The 23,896-nt window shown below is 34.0% G+C and overlaps 1 protein-coding gene across 1 annotated transcript in view; it reads right to left on the minus strand.

Moving 5' to 3' along the window:
* Nucleotides 1–1,437: 1,437 nt before the first annotated feature.
* Nucleotides 1,438–23,896, minus strand: part of LOC128999082 (PHD finger protein 7-like) — a 28,915-nt gene continuing 6,456 nt past the window's right edge. Inside the window, exons 5-8 of the mRNA XM_054425438.1 lie at nucleotides 20,496–20,599; nucleotides 17,067–17,189; nucleotides 2,785–2,897; nucleotides 1,438–1,734 (exon numbers count right to left, since the gene is read on the minus strand). Coding sequence (XP_054281413.1) covers nucleotides 1,730–1,734; nucleotides 2,785–2,897; nucleotides 17,067–17,189; nucleotides 20,496–20,599 — 345 coding nt within the window. The 3' untranslated portion in view covers nucleotides 1,438–1,729. The remainder of the gene's footprint in view (nucleotides 1,735–2,784; nucleotides 2,898–17,066; nucleotides 17,190–20,495; nucleotides 20,600–23,896) is intronic.

Consider the following 23,896-nt stretch of genomic DNA (forward strand, 5'->3'; position numbering starts at 1 on the left):
CTTTTTACAGGACTAACTAATAACTTCTAACATATCTTTGTTGAATTAATTTTAAAACTAGAAACTATTACTACTCTCTTTTGTTTGCATCCTAAAACTGTTTACATGGTACAATTAACATCAAAGTCAAATTAAAAAAAAAAAAACTTATCGGATTGTTTTGCTTGGTCTACTGTAGCATATGAAGATGGTTTTACAAGTAGATAGCTCAACTTCTTAGAAAGTTTAGTTGCGATGATATGATGTAGCCATACTATCAAAGTAAACATGTAAAGTATTAATAATACTTATAATAGGCTACATGATTTTCAAGTAAACTAAAAATTTAGAATGAGGCAGTAACAAAGGCAACACAGTCTTTGTAAAACAACTTTATTACATTTTATGTATTTTAAAAATATTTTATTCAAGTTAGTTTGTAACAAAATATGCTTTATTTTACATTTGTTTTAAATACATATTTTTAGGTTTACAATTGACTTTAACAATAGCCTAAGATATTATGGTAACAAACAAAGAATGAACAAAAAAGAACTAGCCTAAAAGACAAAATACCTATAAAAATACTGTTGTATCAAGATTACATATTATCATGTAATTTTTTCTGCGATCCATATTACACTCGGTTAGTTGGGAGTGTACAGTATAGGCCTACCGACAATCTGATAACAAACCACATTCTGCTTTCATGGAGGAACATCTATTCATAAAATCATAAATAATACTATTTTAGTTAAATTCAAGTCATTCTTTAATACCTACTTTATTACATCACTAAAAGGCATCAAGTGACTCAGAGGGTTGAAAGGGATGGGTGGGTTGTTAATGTCGGTTGTCGGTTTTACCGGTTAAAAAAAATGAACCGAGAAATGACAAAAAAAAACAGTTTCCGTCTATTGGTTATTGTGTTATCATTTTGCCTCCGTAGTTGGTTAGGAGGACATAAAAGGTTTTATTATTTTAATTTTTTAAATTTATTACTATGGTAATGATGCTATGAAACCCCCATTAGCAGGGCTACTAATAAATTCTACAAATTTATTAGTAGAATAAACTGCTTGAATCAACAAGTAAAATTACTGACCAATAGTTAGAAAATCCATAAAATAAAGAAAAGTCTATAAAAACTTATATTAACACCTTAATGATATAAGATGTTGGTGTGCTGGTGTTTCCAAAACCTTACATATTACAGTTTTTAACAACATTATAATCTAATATTATTATAATTATTTGTGAGTATAGCCTTGAATAGTAACCTGAAATATAAAAAAAAAAACAATTGTGATTTGTACTGTTAGATACAACAACGTATTTGAAGTTAGGGTATGTTCTCTAATCTAATCTTGCTTCAAAATATAATAGCCCTCAAATGAAGTAAGATACAGTACTAATTTAAAAAAATTTGTACTACCTTTGAATGAGTAGAGAGAAAAATTTTATTTAAATAAGTAATTTAAAGGGGGATAACTGACGAGCGAGTACCGATATTTAAAAAAACCTTACCGAAACCGAACCAATAAAATCAGCAACCGACCCATCACTAATTAAAATATTTTACTATTGGAGCTTTTGAGCCTCAGGAACCTCAAAGACCATTCATACATAAAATAATTTATTAACACTACAAACAAAAAAAAACATAAAACAATTATTTGGTAAGTCCCACTTCACAGTCTCATATTTCTGTTATAGTCTTTTGTTTTTGAAAAATATGTGTTTTCCAGCCTCATTCTGAAAAAAAAAATTGTTCATTAAATTATTTATTATAAAATATTTATTACATATGTGTATTCTAATGTACGTACGTATGTATGCTAGGGTATTCTAAACTTAACGATACCGAGATTAAAAAGATCGAATAAGAAACAGCTTAAATATTACGGTTTTTTGTTGTAAAATAGCGTAAGCCTGACTAGCTTCTGCCTTATTCTACCCCATTTTACAACAAAAAATCACAAAATTTCACCTATATCTTATTTTGATCTTTTTGATCTTGGTAACGTATTCGTTTGATAGGGAATTAAAAATGCTAAATAAAAGTGTTCCTGAAATTTTTTTCATAAAATCAGCCATTTTGAAATTTTAAGTTGAATCAAGATAAACCTTTTTTCTAACATGGGTCTCTTTTACCTTAACATACATACAAAATTTTATAAGGATCGGTTGAAAAAATTTAAAGATAAGAAAGTTAATGTAAAAAATACAAAATGGCGGATATCTGCTTATAAAGTGATTTTGGAAAAAAAATTATTCTTGATTTTCTCTTAATTTTGACCCAAGGAACCACTAGGTAAAATATGTCCCCACCCTGTATATTGTAAACAATTTTTGAAATAAAATAGATTTTTATTATTTTGTTTGTGTAGTATTTTTTTATGGTGTATCCGGGTACTTCGAACCAGCTTATTTCCTCCATTTGGCAATACTGAGAGCCTGCTAGCAATTTTATTTTGTGCTGCTATCTGTTGGGTTCTTGCAAAACACAAACCAAGACGTCCACAATGACTGGAACCCAGTATATACCTCTCCTATTGGATGAAACCAAATCTGGATGCAACCACAGCGAATGTGTTAAAAAGTAAGACTGAATTACATTCTTAAATAAATTCAGAACCAAACAATTTTCTACCATTTGACATTTAGTATAATAAATGTTGAATCATGTTTTTAAGAGACTAAAACAATTAGTATTAGTCAAAAGTGAATAAAGACTATTTACCACCCCCAGAGGAGCTTAAAAGTGAAACCACAAATGATGTAGAGAACAATTAACAATTTTACCTCGTGGTAAACAAATTGAGCAGGAAAATGTGGGATTTTTACTTTCCAGTTTTCCACAGCTTACGTGGACTCCTTGGGAACCACAGAACTGGCACAGAATGAGCTCCCACTTACTGAAAGAAGAGAAAATTAATCTTATTGTTTATTTTATTCTCTACACTTATCATGGAACAGATTTGCAGGTTTAAAATCGTGTCCGTCTTGATCACAATATCAAGCAGATGCTATCAATTGCTAACCATATATGTTAGTAAAAATATCTGTGGCCTGTGTCAACTCTTTCGAATCTAATAAATATAAAATATGAAATCAAAGCAATTTGCAGAAACCATGGTCTGTTGCTGTAAAGTAGTAGCCCAAATGATATATTTAGTCACCAAATTTTATTTATTTTTAACCACCATAGAGGTTAAAAATTATACTAGACTGTAGTACTCAATCACTATGGAGTATTTTGCTAGGGGTCTCAATCCCGGGGTTTTAATCCAAATCCAGGACTTCTCTAAGCTGATCCCAGGATCAATCCCAGGATTATAAGATTTTATTATTTTAACTTTTTAGCCCTTTTAAATGAGCAGAGAGTACTGTTATTGAGTCCTCTAATGTTTTTAACTGGCCTTACCAATGTTACACTGCACAATTTTGCTGTCTTATGTCAATGTCAATCTAGAATTTATGAAATACACACAAAATAAAACACGAGCCACCACACTTCTATGCAAAAATCGCACTTCACTCAATACTAAACTCGCTTAGTTGCACAGCTGAATACTGAGAAAACTAATATGATAATATGGAACCTAATGTGGAATGGAAACAAAATAAATTCTCAAATTTGATTTTGTTCAAAACTTAATCTCCGAAACCCATTTTCTGTAGATTATGTATGTTAAGTTCATTTTAGAACTAGGTATAAAACTAAAATACCCCAGCCGCAGCAAACCTGCTGACTAAGCGAATTTCCAGAGTTACCTGAATTGATTTCCAATTAAATGTATTTAAATAACATTAATTTTTATGATTACATAGGCTTGCTGCTACAGGGAGGGATAAACAAGTGTGTTTTCAGTATAAAATAAATACATTTACCAAGTTTGGTCAAAATATATCCATAAATAAGCAGACTACAACATTTTACAATATTCCCCAAAAGAATAACATGGGAATTTTAAAATAACAATTATTTGAATTTTCTCCGTAACCAATAATTGTACAAAAACACTTTGATATACTAATTTTTTTTTTTTTTTTTTAAGCTCTTTAAAAGGTCTGAAGAGAAATTGGAAAATTTTGCGTTTAGAGGTTCAAAAATTAGAAAAACCAATTTTTACGCCATAAAACCGCCTGTAAAACCCCGTTCCCATGATTAGATCATGCTGGTTCGCAAACTCATTCAAGTTTATCCCACCTTACACCTTCAAACCAAATTTCATCAAAATCGGATAAAAATTACTCAAGTTATCGTGTTCACAGAATTTTTATATATTTTTATAAATTTATAAATTTTTATATATTTATATAATATATAGATTTATATATATATATATATAAATATATAAAAATTTGAACGAATGGTGTTTTTGGCCGCTGGGGACATCAAAATGAAAAAGTAAATCAGTCCCGGGCCTAGACCATGCCACCTACGGTAATAGCTACTTCCCTATAGGGAAATTCGCTAAAACCAGCTCTTTGATCCAAATATTGCTGCTCAGATTCAGATTCAAACCACTTTATTCAATATACATATTGTTTTGTACATGAATGGCATCAAGACTAAAACTAAATATGACAAAGTTAAATGCACACATATTTGGGGTTTCCCCCTTTTTCCCAATCAGTTTAGATAATCAAGTCAGTGGCATGTCTGAGAATGATTTCCATATTGACTATGATATCTTGAAAAAGTCTTCAATAGAGTATAATGGATGGTCTAAAAGGAAGTTGTTTCATGTTCATTACAAAAGTTTAAGATCAATTACATTTTTAATTTCATGTGGCAAGTTACTGTAAAATCATTTCCAGCACATGTATGCCATGGTGGAAGGAAAATACATATGTGTGCTATTCTTGTCATATGCTGACGTCAATCAAATTGCAAACACCATTTTGCAATTTAGAAAAGTTATAAAAAAAATAACAATAACATCGAAACAAATATATACTTATATGGCAATACATCAGCAGATTTTTTGTTTGCAATCTGGATGACGTCAGCAAATGACAGGAATAGCACACCTATGTATTTTCCTTCCACCATATGCACTATGAAGGTTGTTTTCAGTGTAGACTAATTCTGTGGTGATTAAGTACAATTTTTTTTTTAAATTTCTTGTGTCATAGCAGTGCACATTTTCTAATTTTACTTTGTTCTCTTCATTGTTTGTTACATACGTTATTGTTTGAAATATATACAGATTTACCACAGTAAATATTCTTAATTCCTGAAATTTATCCATGCATGGAGTATTGGAAGTTCATTTTAAAAGAGCTCTAATCACCTTCTCTGTATGACTAATATTCAAATCAAACCATTGAAATCTGTTAGAGAGGATAAATTTATATTCTTGTCATATAGTACATACATGCCCCAATCTTTAGGCTATCAAGTGTCAATGTAACTTAGGCCTATATGACTTCTTCTTCTTCTAAGAATGAAAGTATTATTCTTCCTATGTCCGGAGTCGGTTGTGAAGTTATGTAATGTCCTCGTTACTTCATGTGTGTGCTGTTGTGTAATAACTCTAATAGACAATAAAATGTTCCATATCCACACCATTGCGCGTTGTTTAATAACCCTAACAGTGGTTATGGGCCCAGAGGCCGTTTGTGGATATGGATGTTAATAACTGGAACATTGCGATATCGGTTTGTTCACGGGTTCGCGAGTAACGATTGATCCTAACCTACACATAGGTTGTGCCGTGTGCGACTACGTGAGACTTTTGTTCATAGTTTTGAAGACAGTACCGACAAAAAATGAGTGCTTCTTCAGGTCTACCTATTGTTGAAAAACTACAGGGGAGGGAAAACTTCTCAACTTGGAAATTTGCTATGAAGGCCTATCTCGTACATGATGACCTTTGGGATGTCATAGAGGAAACCCCACCGGACCCCATCAGTGATAACTGGAAGAAAAAAGACAAGAAAGCCCATTCAAGAATAGTTTTATTTGTGGATAAGATTAATTATTCTCACATCAGAGACACGAGAACGGCTGCAGAAGCTTGGAAAGCCCTGGAAAAGGCCTTTGAGGATTCTGGCTTAACAAGGAAAGTTGGCCTACTAAAAACCTTAGTCACAACCACGCTTGAAAAATGTAAGTCTATTGATGATTATTGTGATAGAATCATAACAACAGCTTTTAAGTTAAATGAAATGAAATTTAATGTTAGTGAGGGGTGGATTGGTACCTTGCTACTCGCAGGTTTGCCTGATCACTACAAACCGATGATCATGGCATTAGAAAATTCGGGAACACCTATCACTGGTGATTCTATCAAAGTAAAACTCCTTCAGGATGTGAAATCCGAGGACTGGACCGGCGAATCTGCTCTTTATGCCAATAAACAGTTTAGGTCCAATAAGTCAACACCGCTAAAATGTTTTAGGTGCAATAAGCCTAACCATCTAGCTAAGAATTGCCCTCAATCAAATGGTAGTAACAATAAATCTAATAGGCCTAACCAAAACAGTAGGTTTAGACCTAATGAATCTAGATTTTCAGATAGGCCCAATAAAAGTAGGCCTAATGAGTACAAACATGAAAATAGCCATGATACAAGTAAGAAAAATGCTTTTCTGGCGGTAGACAGTCATCGGCGTACCCATAATGAAGGTTTATGGTACTTGGATTCATGTGCGTCCACGCACATAACAAACGATGTAAATAAGCTTAGCAATCTAAAACCAAATAGCTGTACAATAGTTTCAGCAGATGGTTCAGATCTAGTTGCAGTTAGTTCTGGCACTGTAGATCTTGAGCTATATAATGGTAGTGAAGTTGTAGACGTAGAAGCAAATGATGTTTTTCACATACCAAGTTCGGCAGTTAACCTACTATCAGTGAGTAAGATAGTTAAGAAGGGACACACTGTAACCTTTGACAAAAGTGGGGGTTATGTTCATAATAATGAGACAGGTGATTTAGTTGCAACAGCTCATCTAAAAAATGGAATTTATTGTATGAATACAACAGAAATAAAAAACTGTTTTTATTCTGAGAATAAAGGTATTTTATGGCATCGTAGATTAGGCCATCTGAACAGGAAAGGTATGTTAAAGCTGTCTAAAATATCCACAGGCTTAGACGACAATATTGTAGTGGAAGATCCATGCGAGCTTTGCATAATGGGAAAACAGACACGTTTACCTTTCAAACGGAGCAAAATGTACTCTGAAAATATTCTAGACCTTGTACATACAGATCTCTGTGGACCTATGGAAACTGCATCTGTCGGCGGACGAAGATACTTCTTGACATTCATTGATGACTTCTCAAGACTCATGTATGTGTATTTTCTCAAAGAAAAATCTGAGGTGACAAAAATCTTAAAAAGTTTCAAAGCCATGGTCGAGAAACAAACAGGAGCGAAAATAAAGAAAATCAGATCGGATAATGGTGGCGAATACGTCAATGAAGAAATGAAGAACTATCTTTCTTCTGAAGGAATTGTTCACCAACTTACGACTCCCTACTCCCCTCAACAAAATGGAGTCGCGGAGCGAGCCAATAGAACATTAGTTGAAAAAGCTCGAACAATGTTGTTTGATGCAAACCTGCCTAAAATATATTGGGCTGAGGCTATTTCTTCAGCTGTGTACTTAACAAACCGCTCGCCTTCAGCAATCCTTGGAGATCGAACACCTTATGAGATATGGCATGGGAGAAAACCCAGTCTAGCTCACCTGAGAGTATTTGGATGCAAAGCCATGGTACATATACCAAAAACGCAAAGAAAGAAATGGGACCCAAAGTCACAAAAATTTATTTTTGTAGGCTACTGTGCATCAACAAAGGGATATCGACTTCTCGACCCTAAGACGAACAAGATTACAATCTCTAGGGATGTAATATTTTTGGAAAACCAAAAAGAGGAGGATCCTGAGACCAGTCAAAAGTTAAATAAGCAAGTTCAGGAGAACAACGTAAACCTTTCAGCACAAATCGAGTCAAGTGAAGATGGACCTGAAGAGAACGAACATCATGCAGAAGATAATCTCCCAAATGAAGATGAGGATACTGAGGATGAAGATTTTCATGGTTTTGAAAATGAAGACGTACCAAGTGAAGCACCACGACGATCTGCTAGACAGAAGAAACCGAAAACTTGGCCTGATCATGTAATATACTACAGTTAAAAGAATGATGATACAGAAATCACCATAGAAGAAGCCCTAAGTGGTGAAAGATCAAAACAGTGGCAACAAAGTATTGACAAAGAAATACACTCCTTGATAAAAAACAAAACCTTTGAAGAAACTAGCCTACCTATAGGTGTAAAACCATTGAAAACTAAATGGGTACTAAAAATTAAGCCCGCATGTGAAAACCAAGAAGAAACTCTCAAGGCGAGACTGGTAATCAAAGGATGTAGCCAGATAAAAGGGATAAATTACGAAGAAACGTTCTCACCTGTCGTGAAATATTCATCCATACGATACCTCATATCCTTGGCAGCCAAAGAAGATTTGGAGATAGATCACATGGATGTGACAACAGCGTACTTGTACGGAGACCTTCATGAAGACGTCTACGTCATACCACCCAAAGAGATCGCTACTTCAAAGGATGGAAACGTTTGGAAATTGAAGAAAGCCGTCTACGGATTGAAGCAAGCTGGAAGAAATTGGAACAGAAAAATAGACGAAGTGCTATCTGGATTGAACTTTACGAGATCTCAAGCTGACCTGTGTGTTTACTATTCAAGAAAAGGAAATAATCTACAAGTAATTGCTCTATATGTCGACGACATGCTGTTCTTCTCGAACAACAAGAAATCCATGGAAAAGACGAAGAGTACTCTCAAGACTCACTTCGATATGAAAGACCTTGGACCTGTCAACCATTGTCTCGGCATGACCATCACTCGAAATAGAGAAGCTGGAAAAATTTGGATCTCTCAAGAAGACTACACCAAGAAAGTGCTACAGAGATTCGGTATGAGCGAAGCGAAGCCAGTAACTACTCCACTTGATCCAGGCTTGGACTTCACGACAGTAAGTGACGAAGAGACGGACATGGTGAGTGTTCCATACCAAGAAGCTATCGGTAGTTTACTGTATTTGTCACAAATAACAAGACCAGACATTTCTTTTGCTACCAACTTATTAAGTAGATTCAATAACTCTTACAGTAAGGTACACTGGTTAGCAGTTAAAAAAATTTTTAGGTACTTAAAAGGGTCTGTTAATTTTAAATTGGAATTTTCAAGGGAAGGGAATAAAAATGTAATAGCTTATTGTGATGCAGATTGGGGAAACAAAATAAATGGAAGATATTCTGTTACAGGTTGTTTGTTAAAATGTTCTGGTAGTTTAATATCTTGGTTCAGCAAAAAACAGAGAACAGTAGCATTGTCCACTTGTGAGGCAGAGTATATGGCATTGTCATTTACAGTTCAAGAATTGTTATGGTTAAGACAGTTAATCTCAGAAATTGATCCAAAAAATGCTCTGAACCCATTTGATGTATATTGTGACAACAAAGGTGCTATTCAGTTGTCAAAAAATTTTGTAACTAATGCTAGATCAAAGCACATAGATATTAGGTATCATTTTTTGAGACAACATGTTGAATCAGGGGTTGTTTGTATTAAGCATCTACCTTCTGAAGAAATGTTAGCAGATGTTCTGACCAAGCCCCTAACAAAAGTTAAACATGAGAGTTGTGTACAACATTTTGGAATTGTTAGGCATAGTTAGTTTAGAGCCTAACATATTGTTTTCTAAAATGCATAGACCTAGCAAAAAAGGAAATATGTTTGGGGGCCTAGTAATTTTTTCTATGTGTTTTACATATTTTGCTGAATATAAATTTAAGGGGTGGTGTTAGAGAGGATAAATTTATATTCTTGTCATATAGTACATACATGCCCCAATCTTTAGGCTATCAAGTGTCAATGTAACTTAGGCCTATATGACTTCTTCTTCTTCTAAGAATGAAAGTATTATTCTTCCTATGTCCAGAGTCGGTTGTGAAGTTATGTAATGTCCTCGTTACTTCATGTGTGTGCTGTTGTGTAATAACTCTAATAGACAATAAAATGTTCCATATCCACCCCATTGCGCGTTGTTTAATAACCCTAACAAAATCAAATATTTTAGTAAGGTTATTTTCTGATGTTCTTCCATATAGTAGAGGAGAATCAAAATGCTCAGCTCACAATAAAAGGGAATTTTACGAATTGCATGAGTCTTGGAGCTTATCCTACTACAAACATGATCTACATGGTTATTCCATGTTAATTGATGACATCCAAAAGTATTTTTTTTTCTTTTAAGGAACTCAATTGTGACTTTAAAAGTGTTTTTTTTTCAGAATAGTGAGTGTTAAAAAAGTTTTGTTCAGCAATCTGTAGAGTTAAATCATAGGCATACAAGATGAGTTGATTATTATTTTTTATTTGATGAGGTGTTGTAGTAAGCCCATGAAAGTAACAAATAAAAAGAAGAGGACCAAGTACAGAGCCCTGAGGTACTGAGTTATTTAGCTCCTTTAATCTGGATCTACAATTTTGAATAGTACCATTCTCAACACATGTCACTTTGACATATTTCTTTATTCCTCTAATAAATTAGTCCAACCACTTTAAGGACAATTCATCAATTACACAGATTTGCAGCACTTTAATAAATTTAACGTGGCCAACCTTGTCAAAATCTTTTGTTAAGTCCATGAGTATAGATAGCAATTACTTTTTTTTTGTTTTTATCAAGGTCTTCTATTACATTTTCAATGAAATTTGTAGCAGCTGTTATTACTGATCTTCCCTGCCTGAACCCATGTTGTTCTTCCTTTAAAATGTTATGTTTTTCTAAAAAATCTGCAAGCCTGTTGTACAGGGTCGCCGAAATTTTATCCCCCTGGAATTTTACCCCCTGGGCAAAGCTGACGTCACTATGACGTAGTAACCTGAGTGGCCAAAAGTTTGTTCGCGGCCGGAATTTTACCCCCGCGGATTTGGAAGTCTAATGAAAATAGCCAGAGCGTGATTAATTAGATTAGCGATAAAAACCGGAATTTTACCCCCTGTCCATATAACTAGCGTTTCGACAACTGAAGATGTACGGGCCGGATTTTTACCCCCGGAATTTTACCCCCGGATTTTTACCCCCGGAATTTTACCCCCCGGAATTTTACCCCCTAGCCGATTTTAGAAATGGAATGATTGATTTTCTCATTTCTGTTTTTAATTAATTGTAAACATTTCATTATTTAGTAGCCTATCTTTATGTATTTATTTCGTAAAGAAATGTTCGAAACAATTATCATTCAGTTGATTGTTTATACGTCATATTAACCAACTGTTGGCTTCAAAGATCGAATCCTAATACTAAAATCTCAAAATTAAAATTAAAAACCTGTTCGTTTAGTTAATGTTACAAAGAAATTAATTAAGGCTACTTAATAACAAAATGTTTACTAATAATTAAAACAGAATGAAGATAATTAATCATTCTCACTAATTTATACATCTGGCCAGGGGGTAAAATTCCGGGGGATAAAATTCCGGGGGGTAAAATTCCGGGGGTAAAATTCCGGGGAATAAAAATTCGGGCCGTACACTCTAGGTTTTTATAATTTGATGTGTTCTGATTAAATTCACAACCGTGAAAATATATGTTCAATTCCGCGTTTAATCCATCGAGCTGATGTCGCGAAACTCAAAAGTTCGCGGCCGGAATTTTACCCCCTGGTTTGTGACGTCACGTTTGCCCAGGGGGTAAAATTCCAGGGGGGTAAAAATCCGCTACCCCGTTGTACATACATGTTTCAAATATTTTTTGAAAATATTGGTTGTATAGATATTGGTTGATAACTGTTTATTTCTTTTGGGTCTCCTTTTTAGCAAATTTCCAATGGGGAATAAGCTATTACCGTAGTACTCATGGTAAGACCTGGACCCGGGACCAATTTACTTTTTTGTTTTGAGGTCCTTAGAGGCCAAAAACACCATCCATGTGTTTTAGTCAGATTTTAAGATTTCTACAGTTTTTACTAAGTTTTGGTTTCCAATTTTTATTTTAGCCAGCTCCTGCTTCAATATTTTTCTATGAAAATCTTCATTTTTGTGGCAAGTGATTTTTCGGTTGATTACGATTAATTTCTGTATTTTTGAAAATAGTCTAATTCAATACACTTGTTTTTTACAGCAATTATCTGAGACTTTAGGTCTTCAACAGTCGACAACTGTTTATTTCTTTTGGGTCTACTTTTTTAAAAACTGGAATAACTTTAGATATCTTAAGTTTTTGTGAAAATATTCATGATACAAAGCTTGAATTTATAACCAGAGGTTGTACAGTAGACCCCCTCTTAACACGTAGAGTGCGGCCGTTCCCGATCGGGTACGGTGCTTGGCCCCCGTCCGGTGCGTCCGTACACCATCGGGAACACTCGACAATGCCTTTTGTATATCTTCGTTTTTGCTCTAGCGTCGGCCGAAAGTGGACCTATACCACGTTAGCGTGTAGTATGTGACTTGAAAATAGCGTATTTTTTTTCAGTTTGTTCAGGTGTTGTGTTATGGTGTTGTGGTGTAGGTTGGTAGTAAATTTCCCCGTAAAATCCCCGTCTGGCAATGTCAAAAATCAACTTTTTGTCCCGTGTTTTTCCCTCCATTTGGCAATACAATTACAATGGGACCGGCTACGTTCCAAGCAGTGCTGCTATCTGTGGGTGTTTAGCGAACTACATCGACTGTCGTTGTAAAGCAGGACATCCCCGCACATTATTTGCTATTCATCAGACCAAAATTGGAAAGCCAATCACACGCGGCAATCGGGGTTTGTTTGACGCTGAGGGCTGCGCCGCACTGGGGATACGCCCGCCATTTGACGTGCCGCAGCGAACGTGTTAACCGACCCTAATGGGACCTAGGTCGGATGATTCAAAAGGTCGGATAAAACGGGCAATCCCTAAAATCATAACATAATGAAGTGCTATTCATCTGGAATTATATAATCATTATTTTGAAGTCATACTTGCATTATTTATAAAATAAACTACTCTTATCTCCTTTTTCATATTGATAGAAATGTCAAAAATAAACACAAAACACGGTTAAGTCAAATAGGCCTACTTTCAGTGAATATATTATAATACTAGGCAAGAGTCAATAAAATTCCTATTTTAATAACTTTACTACTGTAATGTATTAATTAATGCTTTCCAAATACATCGTAATATAGTAAAGAACCTTTTGTCGTCATTAAAGATACAAGCGACCATTTTGTTACAGGACAGGACGTTTATTTATAGCCTCTCACTGGAGGCTCGAGGCACAAAAACTATCTTGACCTTGGAGTTGTTAACACCCCTTCCCTGCCCTCCATACAAGTTGCGTTGTTTGTTTACTCAAGCGATAAGATAATCAGTTCTCAAAATTTAACGCACTTTATGATGTTATAAATTTGCCGCACAGATAACAAATCAGATCAGATGTGCTCGAGCTACGAAAGATGATGACAAACTGACAATAGGCTATGCTATATTTTTTGTGATCATCACAAAATAACTTATTGTTAGTCATATCCTGTGGAGATAAGCGTATGGTTCAGTTATCATCGCCCAGCGTGGGAGCGGAAATGCCGAGATTCCTAGAAAGCGGCGGTTAAAACGAGCTGCTCTCAAATCAAGGTCGGTTAAAACAAACTGTATTATTTTACGATCAAAGGCGGATAATCCGATTATCGGTTAATACGAGGTCGGTTAAGAGGGGGTCTACTGTATAGCTGATTTTATAACACTGACTGGAACCTCGTCATACCCTGATGACTTTTTGTTTTTAAATTTTTTACCAATTTTAGTATTTCTTCCTCACTTACTTGATTACAGCAGAATTTAGTTAATGCAATAGTGCAGTTAATGCAATAGTGCAAGTGTTAGTTGTATCTATCCCTTGGTTGTTAATTGGAGTGGAATCTACCATATTTATATAGTAATCATTGAACATATTAGCTACTATCTCAGAGTTTGACTCTACTACATTATTTTCATTTATAATTTTTATCTTTGTAATTTTTTTTGCTTTACTTTACCTAAATCTTTGTAAATGATATTCCAAGTAGGCCAGTAAAAATAGGTTTTTGCCTGGAAATAATTCTCGGAAAGCTGCAAATCATTTTAATCCTTTTAGCGAATTTCCCTTATAGGGAATAAGCTATTACCGTAGTACTCATAGTAAGACCTGGACCCGGGACCGATTTACTTTTTTGTTTTGAGGTCCCTAGAGACCAAAACACCATCCGTTCAAATTCATATATATATATATATATATATATATATATATGTGTCCGTTAGCGCGATAACTCAAGCAAAAATCATCTGATTTTGATGAAATTTGGTACAAACGTGTAAACCTATGTTTATTCGAACGAGTTCGCGAACCAGCATGATCGGACTATGGGAACAGGGGTTTATGGGGGTTTTATGGGGTAAAAATTGGTTTTTCCCATTTTTTACGCTAAAAACTTAAAATTTAGCAATTTCTTTCCAAACCATTTTGTAGAGCTTAAGAAAACAAATAATTTAGTATATTGAAGCGATAATATGCGCCAAATGGTTACGGAGAAAATTCCAAAAATCTGTAAATTTAAAATTACCATGTTATTTTTATGGAGAATAAGCTGTTCTGTTGTAGTTTGCTTGTTTATGAACATATTTTGATCAAATTTGGAAAATGCATTAATTTCATACTAAACTATTACATTAGAAAAAAAAACACCTTTTTACCCTCCCTTTTGCAGTAAACCTAAGTACTCGTTAAATTAATGTTATTTAAATAAGGAATAAATGTGATATTTTTAAGGAGACATTTTAGTGTAATTCCAATCAGGCAAATGGAAATTCGCTTAGTCTGCAGGTTTGCTACGGTGGGGGTATTTTTTATATAGAAGTAAAAGGATTTGAAATTTGTCCCATTTTTCCAGGCGAGCTTCTGACCTGGGACCACAAAAACCTTGAAATTAAGGGTTATTTTTTAGTTTTTGCTAAAACGTCAAAAACTGTCTAGCCTACAGAAAAACATATCGTAATGGAGTTGTAGAACATAAAATTCTGCATCCATTGATTACCTGTTGATGAAAATCGAACCAATAATAAGTGATTTATAGTAATTTAAATAAAGTTATTTTATTAAGAAATTATTGAACATAGCATATTTAACATTTATATTACTTCTAGGAAATGGATTCCAAGTACATTATTATTTACAAAGTAATTAATACTCCGTTCTTCCTTTAAGTGCAACCAATTTTACACACTTACATGAGATAGTGTTAAGAAGATCCGGTGGTGCAGCTTTAACATTTGTTGGAAGAACGGAGTCAAATGTACAACACTGTAAAGGTGTTTCTTGCACCAATCCACCAGAGAAAGAAAAACCACAAATAAGCTGTGATGTGCGTACACCCCACAAATACACAAATACAGACGAGGAGGAAGTTAGACCTGCAATTCCGGATTCACCACAACAGAGACAAAAAAATCTGATCAGTTTGTTGTAATTCGTATTAATTACTTCTAAATAAAAATGTACTTGGAATCCATTTTGTAGAATTAATATAAATGTTAAATATGCGATGTTCAATAATTTCTTAATAAAATAACTTTATTTAAATTACTACAAATCACTTACTATTGGTTCAATTTTCGTCACCAGATACTCAATGGATGCGGGATTATAATGTGTTTTTCTGTAGGCTACACTTTTTTGACGTTTTAGCAAAAACTAAAAAATAACCATAAATTTCAAGGTTTTTGTGGTCCTAGGTTAGAAGCTCACCTGGAAAAATGGGACAAACTTCAAATCCTTTTACTCCTACATAAAACATAAGGATTAAAACAATTTCCAGCTTTCCGGGAATTATTTCTAGGTACGGTCAATTTTTTAACTAATGTTACTGGCCTAAAGTTGTTTTGGCCTGTTTTGTGATTCAACTACGGTATTAAATTTGAAAAATACTAGTTTTTTCATCGTTAATAGTTATTTTTGTGTGTTAGTAGGAGCATTTTATAAATGGACTTGTATTGCTTCTCAGTTCTTGATTCAAACTAATTAGATTTTCTTTTTCTTTTTTTATATTATTATTCACCCATTCCATTTTTTATTACTGCCTTTTTGTTTCTTTCAATTTCTTTGCAAGTTAAGCCTTCTTTTCCAAAAATCGAAACACCCCCACCTGGTTCTTTATCCCTTGAATAATGCGTAACCAATTCATAACTATCTTAATTAAACATGCTTGAGAAATATAACTTTTTATACATTTGTGCTCTGTCAATACATCAATTTTGGGACTAATTTCTTCCAGAGTAATTATTAGTAGATCAATTATGGATGCAAGGTGCTCAATATTCTGGTGAAATATACTAATTAATTCATTCATTATTATTTTTACCATTCAAATTAATAAATGTGCTACTACAGTTACAATCTAAAATATAATTTTTGACATTATTTAAACTACTATTACTAACATTGTTGTGTCAGTCACTGAGTTTGATGGTTTGCCAAAGTAATTCATTACCGGTTACGGAAACGTCATCTTAGTTATCCTCGATCGTGGAAAAATCATGAACATCTAGACGTCATGTCGTCTCCCGCGGGGTGGAATCTTCTGCGATCTGGGCAAATGCTCAGTTTTATGATTGCAATCTTCTACCGTGGCTAAAACAAATATATCTCGGAATCGGCCCAAAAATCCCGGCTTTTTCCAGCTCCCTTCAAATTCAAGGTGGTTCTCCCGGTTGGTATACACCCTGTTATTTATTTTATACTAAGCTATTAATATTTTACTAAAATACACAATTTATTAGCCTCCCTGTAGCAGCAAACCTAGGTACTTATTGAACCTAATGTTATTTTAAAATAGATTTAATTAAAAATTACTTCAGGCAAATGGAAATTTGCTTAGTCTGCAGGTTTCGTGTGGCGGGGTATTTGTTCTGCAGTAGCCAAAGCCAACGCTTGTTTAAATTGTTTATTATATAATGTAATGCAACTATGTGTTAAACTTGGAATAAGTAAGAGCTTCAGCTTAGTTTCTAAAACACTGTTACTTACGTATTTCTGTTGTTAGTTTGTCTTCCGGTGGGGCACGCACAATTTCTGCTGTCACAGGTCCTGTGCCTCACCAGCAGTTCACCAAATGCATTGGTCTCCTGCTCCCATGCAGCGTCCCTATAAATATTTATTTAGATTTAACAAAATAGTGTTGGCTTTATATTCCTGTCCTAAGGTTTTAATGTAATCCATCTACATTCTGCTCAGTTACAAAAAGTCTTATATTTTGAGATAGAAATATGCAATAACAAGCTCTTTTGTTACACTATACAGTATACGGTAAGTAGTTGGTTTCTGGTCTCTTTGTAGAAATAAAATCATTGTTTACAAGATTGATGAACAGTGTTTTAATTGTATGTGTATGACTGTTGATTTGCTCATGGAAACTGTCCTGTACTAATCTTTGTTTACAAAACAGCGCTGGGGTGGCCGGCATCCCTTTTCTCTTCCAAGAAATTCTATGTCGGTGCAACGCCTCAAAATATAACTTGGTAGCCTGTTGTGTTGACAACGGGACATCGTAGAACTGTGATTAAAATTTTGTCTTATTTGTCTACTATAGACAGAAAAACATTAGCCATCATTTTTTTCTGTAGGCCAAGGGCTAATGGATACTTTATTAATCAAAATCGGACCACAGGTGGAGTCTGTAGCTCCGTACACATCCAAATGCAGACACACACACACACACTCAGACATTATTTCAAAAACCACTTTATGGGTTCAGGGTGAACAGTACGTAGTTGAGACAAATCCACAAACACACACACAATACTCAGAAATCACTTTTTTTTATCAGTGAGACTCAAAATAGATCAAAACTCAAACTCAAAAATGTTGAGAAAAACCTTACTTTTACCAGTGTCGGCTGGTGGGTTAAAGTAGTAGGAGGAGAGAGGACGCATAAAATTTTTTTTGGGGAGGTTACCAGGGAAGGGTCTTAGTTAAAAGAAAAAATGAGTTATTCAAACTTTGACTTGGGCAATTTTTGCATATAAACTGTTTTATTCATTATTGTCTTAATTGTCTCTTTATTCATTATTAATAATTGTCCTCATCACTCGTATACTTTGCAGAAATATTTTTAACAGAATTCACTAGCACCCCTGAACATTTCTAGAGAAACAATTTAGTATGTAAGTTAACACCGAATACTAGCAGCACGATGAACATAACCTCTACAAATCACTAGATAGGTACTGTATTCACTTTTCACTGATCATATTGGGACAGTCAACAGATCCCAGTGCTCAGCGCTCGTTGTGGCAATAGTTAGAACTACTGTTTGGACAGAGTCCCAAAAGCCCGATATCTATTGCATTAGAGCCTGACGCAGGGCTGTGATTGGTCAAATCTTTCCATGCAGTTCCCTGTGTACTACCTGTTGCAAAAATATATTGTGTCCATTATCACCCGTCCTAAAAACACTGATCCTGCAGGAATAAAAATCTTATTTAAGTTTATTTTCACTATTTTTACTTTTATCTTGAAAATGGGAGTACTCCCAGAATCCTTATGGATCAGCCGCTACTGACTTTTTCCACATACTATATAGGGGATGAAAGTAAGAAATTTGCTGTTTAAGTTAATGTGATCCCCAATGTATAGGTTCAATTACAATACACTCCCAATTAACCGAGGTTGATGGGACCGAGACTACCTCGGAAATGGAGAATCTCAGATAACACAGAGGTCGCTTAGATTTTGAGGTTAGGAGTCACTGTACCATATTAGGAAGTCAAATACTTATAATGTATGGCTTTTACATTGAATATAATTGATAAAATGTAATTTTAATGCAAATAATGTTCAGAATCAAGTGGCGTTATTAAAGAAAACAACAACATTCAATTAAAACCACCACCCTTTTACGTTTTTCACTCATTATACTGTAATGATAAACACGATAACAAACGTCACTCAAACAACAATATTTCAACTATGACAGACTGACAATGAAGCACTGACTGATCGACAAACTGTACAGACACTAAATAGTACTGTAACAGTGACTGCATGGAATTTCCCGGAATTTACTTGCTACTTTTACTTTAGGTTATACAGAAACATACGTTTTTAAGGTAATTTTTGTGTTCCAACCATAAATTTAAAAAATATATTTAGCCCAAAAGCTACCTTGGATAACCTGAGGGCTCACATAACCGGGGCTTGGATAATCAGGAGTGTACTGTATGTGATTATTATAATAAATTGTACTCCATTGACACTATATGTACATAGCTTGTATAAAGTGAATGTAATGCAATGTAATGTAATGAATTAAATGTAAGTTAAATGATTTTATTTTATCTTATATTATGACATTTCCTTCTTTAGTTACAGAAGTAAAGAATGGGTTAGAGTTTGATTAAAACTATATGAATCAAATAACTAATTCATAAGCCATATATGAAGTCAGTAATAGTGTTATGAAGGGTCTTAGAAGATTAAGCAATCACTGATATTGTAATTCCTCAGCAATTTAGGACATCTAAGTTAATCAGAGCACAATAACAGAAGGTTCAACTCAATGCCAAAGGCGAGAAGCTGATTGTGGATTGCATCTACCGTATCAAACTCAAAACGTCTTCATTTGTTCATGTACATAAAATAAAATAAATAGTCACATTATATAATAAGCAATTCAGACTTAAAACTAACCTAATACATTTCAGATAATTTTAATTTTAGAATAGTTGAACAGCATTCACATTACTTAATTTATATAGCTCTTTAAAAGAATAAAATCCATTTTAAAAACTTTTTAAGTGTATTTCTAAATGTTGTACAGTTTTCTATTATCAGCATTTCTTTGGAGATGTATTATATAAATACCTGAAAAATACATCAATACCTAATCAAGAAGTTATTTATATAAATACAGCACCAGCATAGGATGATTTCTTTTTAACACTTTGGAGTTATAAGATGGTAATACTATACGACTTTTATTTCTAGTATTGTAACCATGTATGTCCTCATGAGTTACAATCTTTATTATTGTCTTCATTATTTTTAAACTGTGTTACACATTCTAGGATGCACAAACTGTAAACAATTCAAATGTTGTTCAATGTAATGCCCCTTTGCAGACTCATCAGACTAAAGATTTAACATGGCTTTTTCTGCTTTTTCTTGACCAACTAAAATTTTATCATGGTCTTGTTTGGGTTTTCCTCGTACACACAAATTTCATAAGATATATGGGATTGCACATGGGCATGAAAAACATTCCTTAAAACAGATAAATTACAAAGATAATACAATCTTTCAAAGGTATAAATCCCCGAATTTATTTTTGCTAAAAGATGGTCGATGTGCAAATTCCTTACTAAGATGGTGTATCTACTGGTATGAGATACTGATCTAAATTCTTATCTAAACTATAAACTAGGTACACTAATGTAGGCTGTAAAATATATCACTTACTGGGAAGGGACATAGATTCCAAATTTCTTCATTATTAGGACGAATTCCTCTTCATTATTGCAAAGAGGACAGCGGAACTGATATCCAGCACTAAGAGCTGTTTGCTGAAATGAAAATTACCAATTTGCAGTTTAAAGCTTAGTCACAATTGGGATAGCTACAAAAACTAATATAAAAATGGAAAATCTAAAATGGGAGTTTAGTAAAATTAATTTCAGATAATTTAAGATTCAAACGGCTATTTTCCTGGGGTAAGTTTTTGTTGTTTGGCCGCGCACCTATTTATGAAGTAAGCAAGCGGCAGCGATTGGTCTAGAATTGGTCTAGGGAGACGTCGAGTTCGTTAGTGACATTGGTGTCATGGTGGATTCGTGCAATCGAGCAGTGAAGTGGTGGAGTTAAGTTGGGTAGAGAGATGGGTAGAACTGGTGAGTGACGACTTTCCTTGTATTTTGGCTGTGATATCGTAAAATAAAATCTTGAGAATATTTATTACCTGATTTTATTAAAAGAATTAGGGGCCATGGTTCACGAGCTCGGGACTTAGCTGTAATTTAGCTCGTTACTTTCGAGGGGAGGGCAATAAAGTCCGCAACCAGGCGTCTCCATCAAATCCATCAAAGTTTGTTGATTTATAAACACAAGCCTGTATGAAAAGTTTGCATGAAATCAGATAATTGAAATCTTAAGCAATGTAGATTTTTCTGTGTGCATAATTTTGATTCAATTTAGATATACATGACATAAAATAACCGGGTATTTATAACCGGATGAATGCCCATTTTTCATAAATGCGCTAATGTGGGGTGTTTTTTTCTTTTGATAGGCTAATTTTATCTAAACTTACTTAAATAGTACAATTGGAAGAACTATTAAGTATTGAAACTAAAATGAATTTAGAAGTAATGACTATTTAGATATAAAAATCGTGTGTATGTGCTAAGCATCAGGGAAAATCAAGTTTGAAATCTAAGAATATTTTTTTCGTTATTCTTACACTCTTTAGTCTCAAATAATCTAGCTGTAAAATGTTAGAAATAATATTCTGTAGTACTGTAGTTCGCTCGTAATATTAGTTATGTAAACAGCTATGGTTTTGTTTTTATTTACATTTTGGTTGTTGCGATTTTTTAAATCAGTTTCGTTGGTGTTAAAACACGTCCATATTTAGGAAGATCATTGTTTCAGGGTGTCCACAAAAATTTTTTCACTAATTTCCATGACTTTCCATGACTATCCATGACCATTTATTATTTATTTCCATGACTCACAAACTTTACTCAAAAATTATAATACAACATACACACACAAATAATACTGCCTAGACATGTTATTTTGCAGAAAATACTTAAATATTTTTTGACAGAAAACAATAGAGTACAATAGGTACAACAATGAACTAAAAGAAACTCAAAACTCATAAAATAATAATGTAATAAATTGTAATAAGCTGTAATAAATTGAATTGTCGAACATTTGTAAAAAATCCTGAAAAATGCTACAACAGTCAGGGTTACGGCTGACTAGAGCATTGAATAGTCCCCTCAAATCCATCCATCATTGCAAATTTCCATGACTTTCCATGACTACTTGCCTATTTCCATGACTTTCAATGACCAAAATTTTTTCCTATGACTGTCAATGACCATCCCTGACTTTCCAGAATGTTGAAACCCTGTTGTTTTTATACTTTTGGCATAGTTTTGAGCTGGAAATTTTATGTATTCTGCTTTCATTACCAAACAAATAGCAACCATCCAAGCTTTACTAACATCCAATAAATCACCAGTTTCGGGAAATCTGTGCCTTGGAGAGAACGCCTCAAATAACTCATTGACGGCATTTTTGAAAAAACTAAATCTACAGTAAAACCTCGCTAAATCAAATTTCAGAGGAAAGCCAATATATTTCGAATTATAAGAAGTTTGAAATAGAGAGTTTGAATTATAGAGGCCAGAATAAATCAAATTCAAATTATGGAGGTCCCAGTTTTAAGTGTAGAGAGTTTGAAAGATCGGAGACTAATGAACACATCATGGGAACATCAATAAAAGCGCCAGTTCATGTTTGAACATGCATATTTTTTGTTCTAAATTCAAATTACAGAGGCTTGCGGCAATGCAGTTCGAATTGTAGAGGTTGGCTTCGTATTTTGGAGGTAACAATTCGAATTATGGCAACAAAATTTGAATTGTAGAGGCTGCATTAAGCATACTAATCACTTCGAATCATCGGTACAGTATATTATTTTACGGATTTTAGAGGTTTTCTGAGAGGAACAGACAAACATTTCTAATTATAGAGGTTTTCAAATTGCCGAGGTTCGAATTAGCGAGGTTCTAATGTATTATTAAATTCATCAAGTCATAAAAGGTTGTATTCATGATAATGAGCTGGTCGTATGCGAGGTAGTGGTGGTATTTAGTTGTCAACATAATCAAATCATCACCGCTAACCGTGCTCAACCAGTCTCAACAACTTACAATTCGCTTGATGTTTCCCACAGCAGTTAACTATATCTGATAATTATGTTGGATAACAATGGCTTAAGTGTGTCTGATTAGTTATATTTATGTGTTACACATAATTTTATCGTTAAAATTGTAATAAAAAGGAAATTAGTAAATTAGTAAAAATGTCTTTGTAATGATAATACTTTGTTAAGTGCATAATTTATTTGTCGTTTCAAGTTGTTTTTAAGAATTCTTTTACGTTTTATAAGCCTTTTTTACCATTTTTACATATTTTTTTTTAATATGACGTTGTGGGTAATGAAATCGTTCGGAATTTAATGAGGAACCATATATAAACATTAGTTTTAAAAAAAATATCAAAAATAAAGGAGCTAATTAGATAAAACCGGCATGATGTCACCTTAAACCTGTCTCATACCAGGTCTGAGAGTTGGAGACCAAACACCATTGTTGTTTTGGGCTCTGACCATCTCATTTGAGCTCGGACTTGACTCGTGAACCCACCGGGACTAATGCTCAAAAGCCGGGACTATCTGTAATTAATTGGACTCGTGAATCCAACTTTTAAAACCAGGTTTTATCCCTACACTAATTGTGTGGAGCCTATCAGTTTGGTTCGCGGCTTATAAAGTCTCGAGCTCGTGAACCTGATTTTAAGGTCGCAGCGCGAATTTTGGTTATTTCCGGATTTTGGGCTCGGACTACGATAAACCTGAGCTTGAAAACTGCCTCTTATAGTTGTACCTGTGCTGGTTTAAGCCTGACAGAAGCTAGGGTTTACAGGTGTCAGGAGTAATATAAAAGTATATTCCTAAATCCTAACAGATCTGGGCAAGCGCCAAAACACAAATAATATATTATATTTATGGTCTTTGGTAATTATTACATTGCTTTGTGCCATAAGTTAATTGTTGTACTGGTAATAAC

This window comes from Macrosteles quadrilineatus, unplaced genomic scaffold, assembly GCF_028750875.1.
Source record: "Macrosteles quadrilineatus isolate MER2022 unplaced genomic scaffold, UCM_ALF_1.0 Scaffold_7__1_contigs__length_78375512, whole genome shotgun sequence".
NCBI classification, from domain to species: domain Eukaryota; kingdom Metazoa; phylum Arthropoda; class Insecta; order Hemiptera; family Cicadellidae; genus Macrosteles; species Macrosteles quadrilineatus.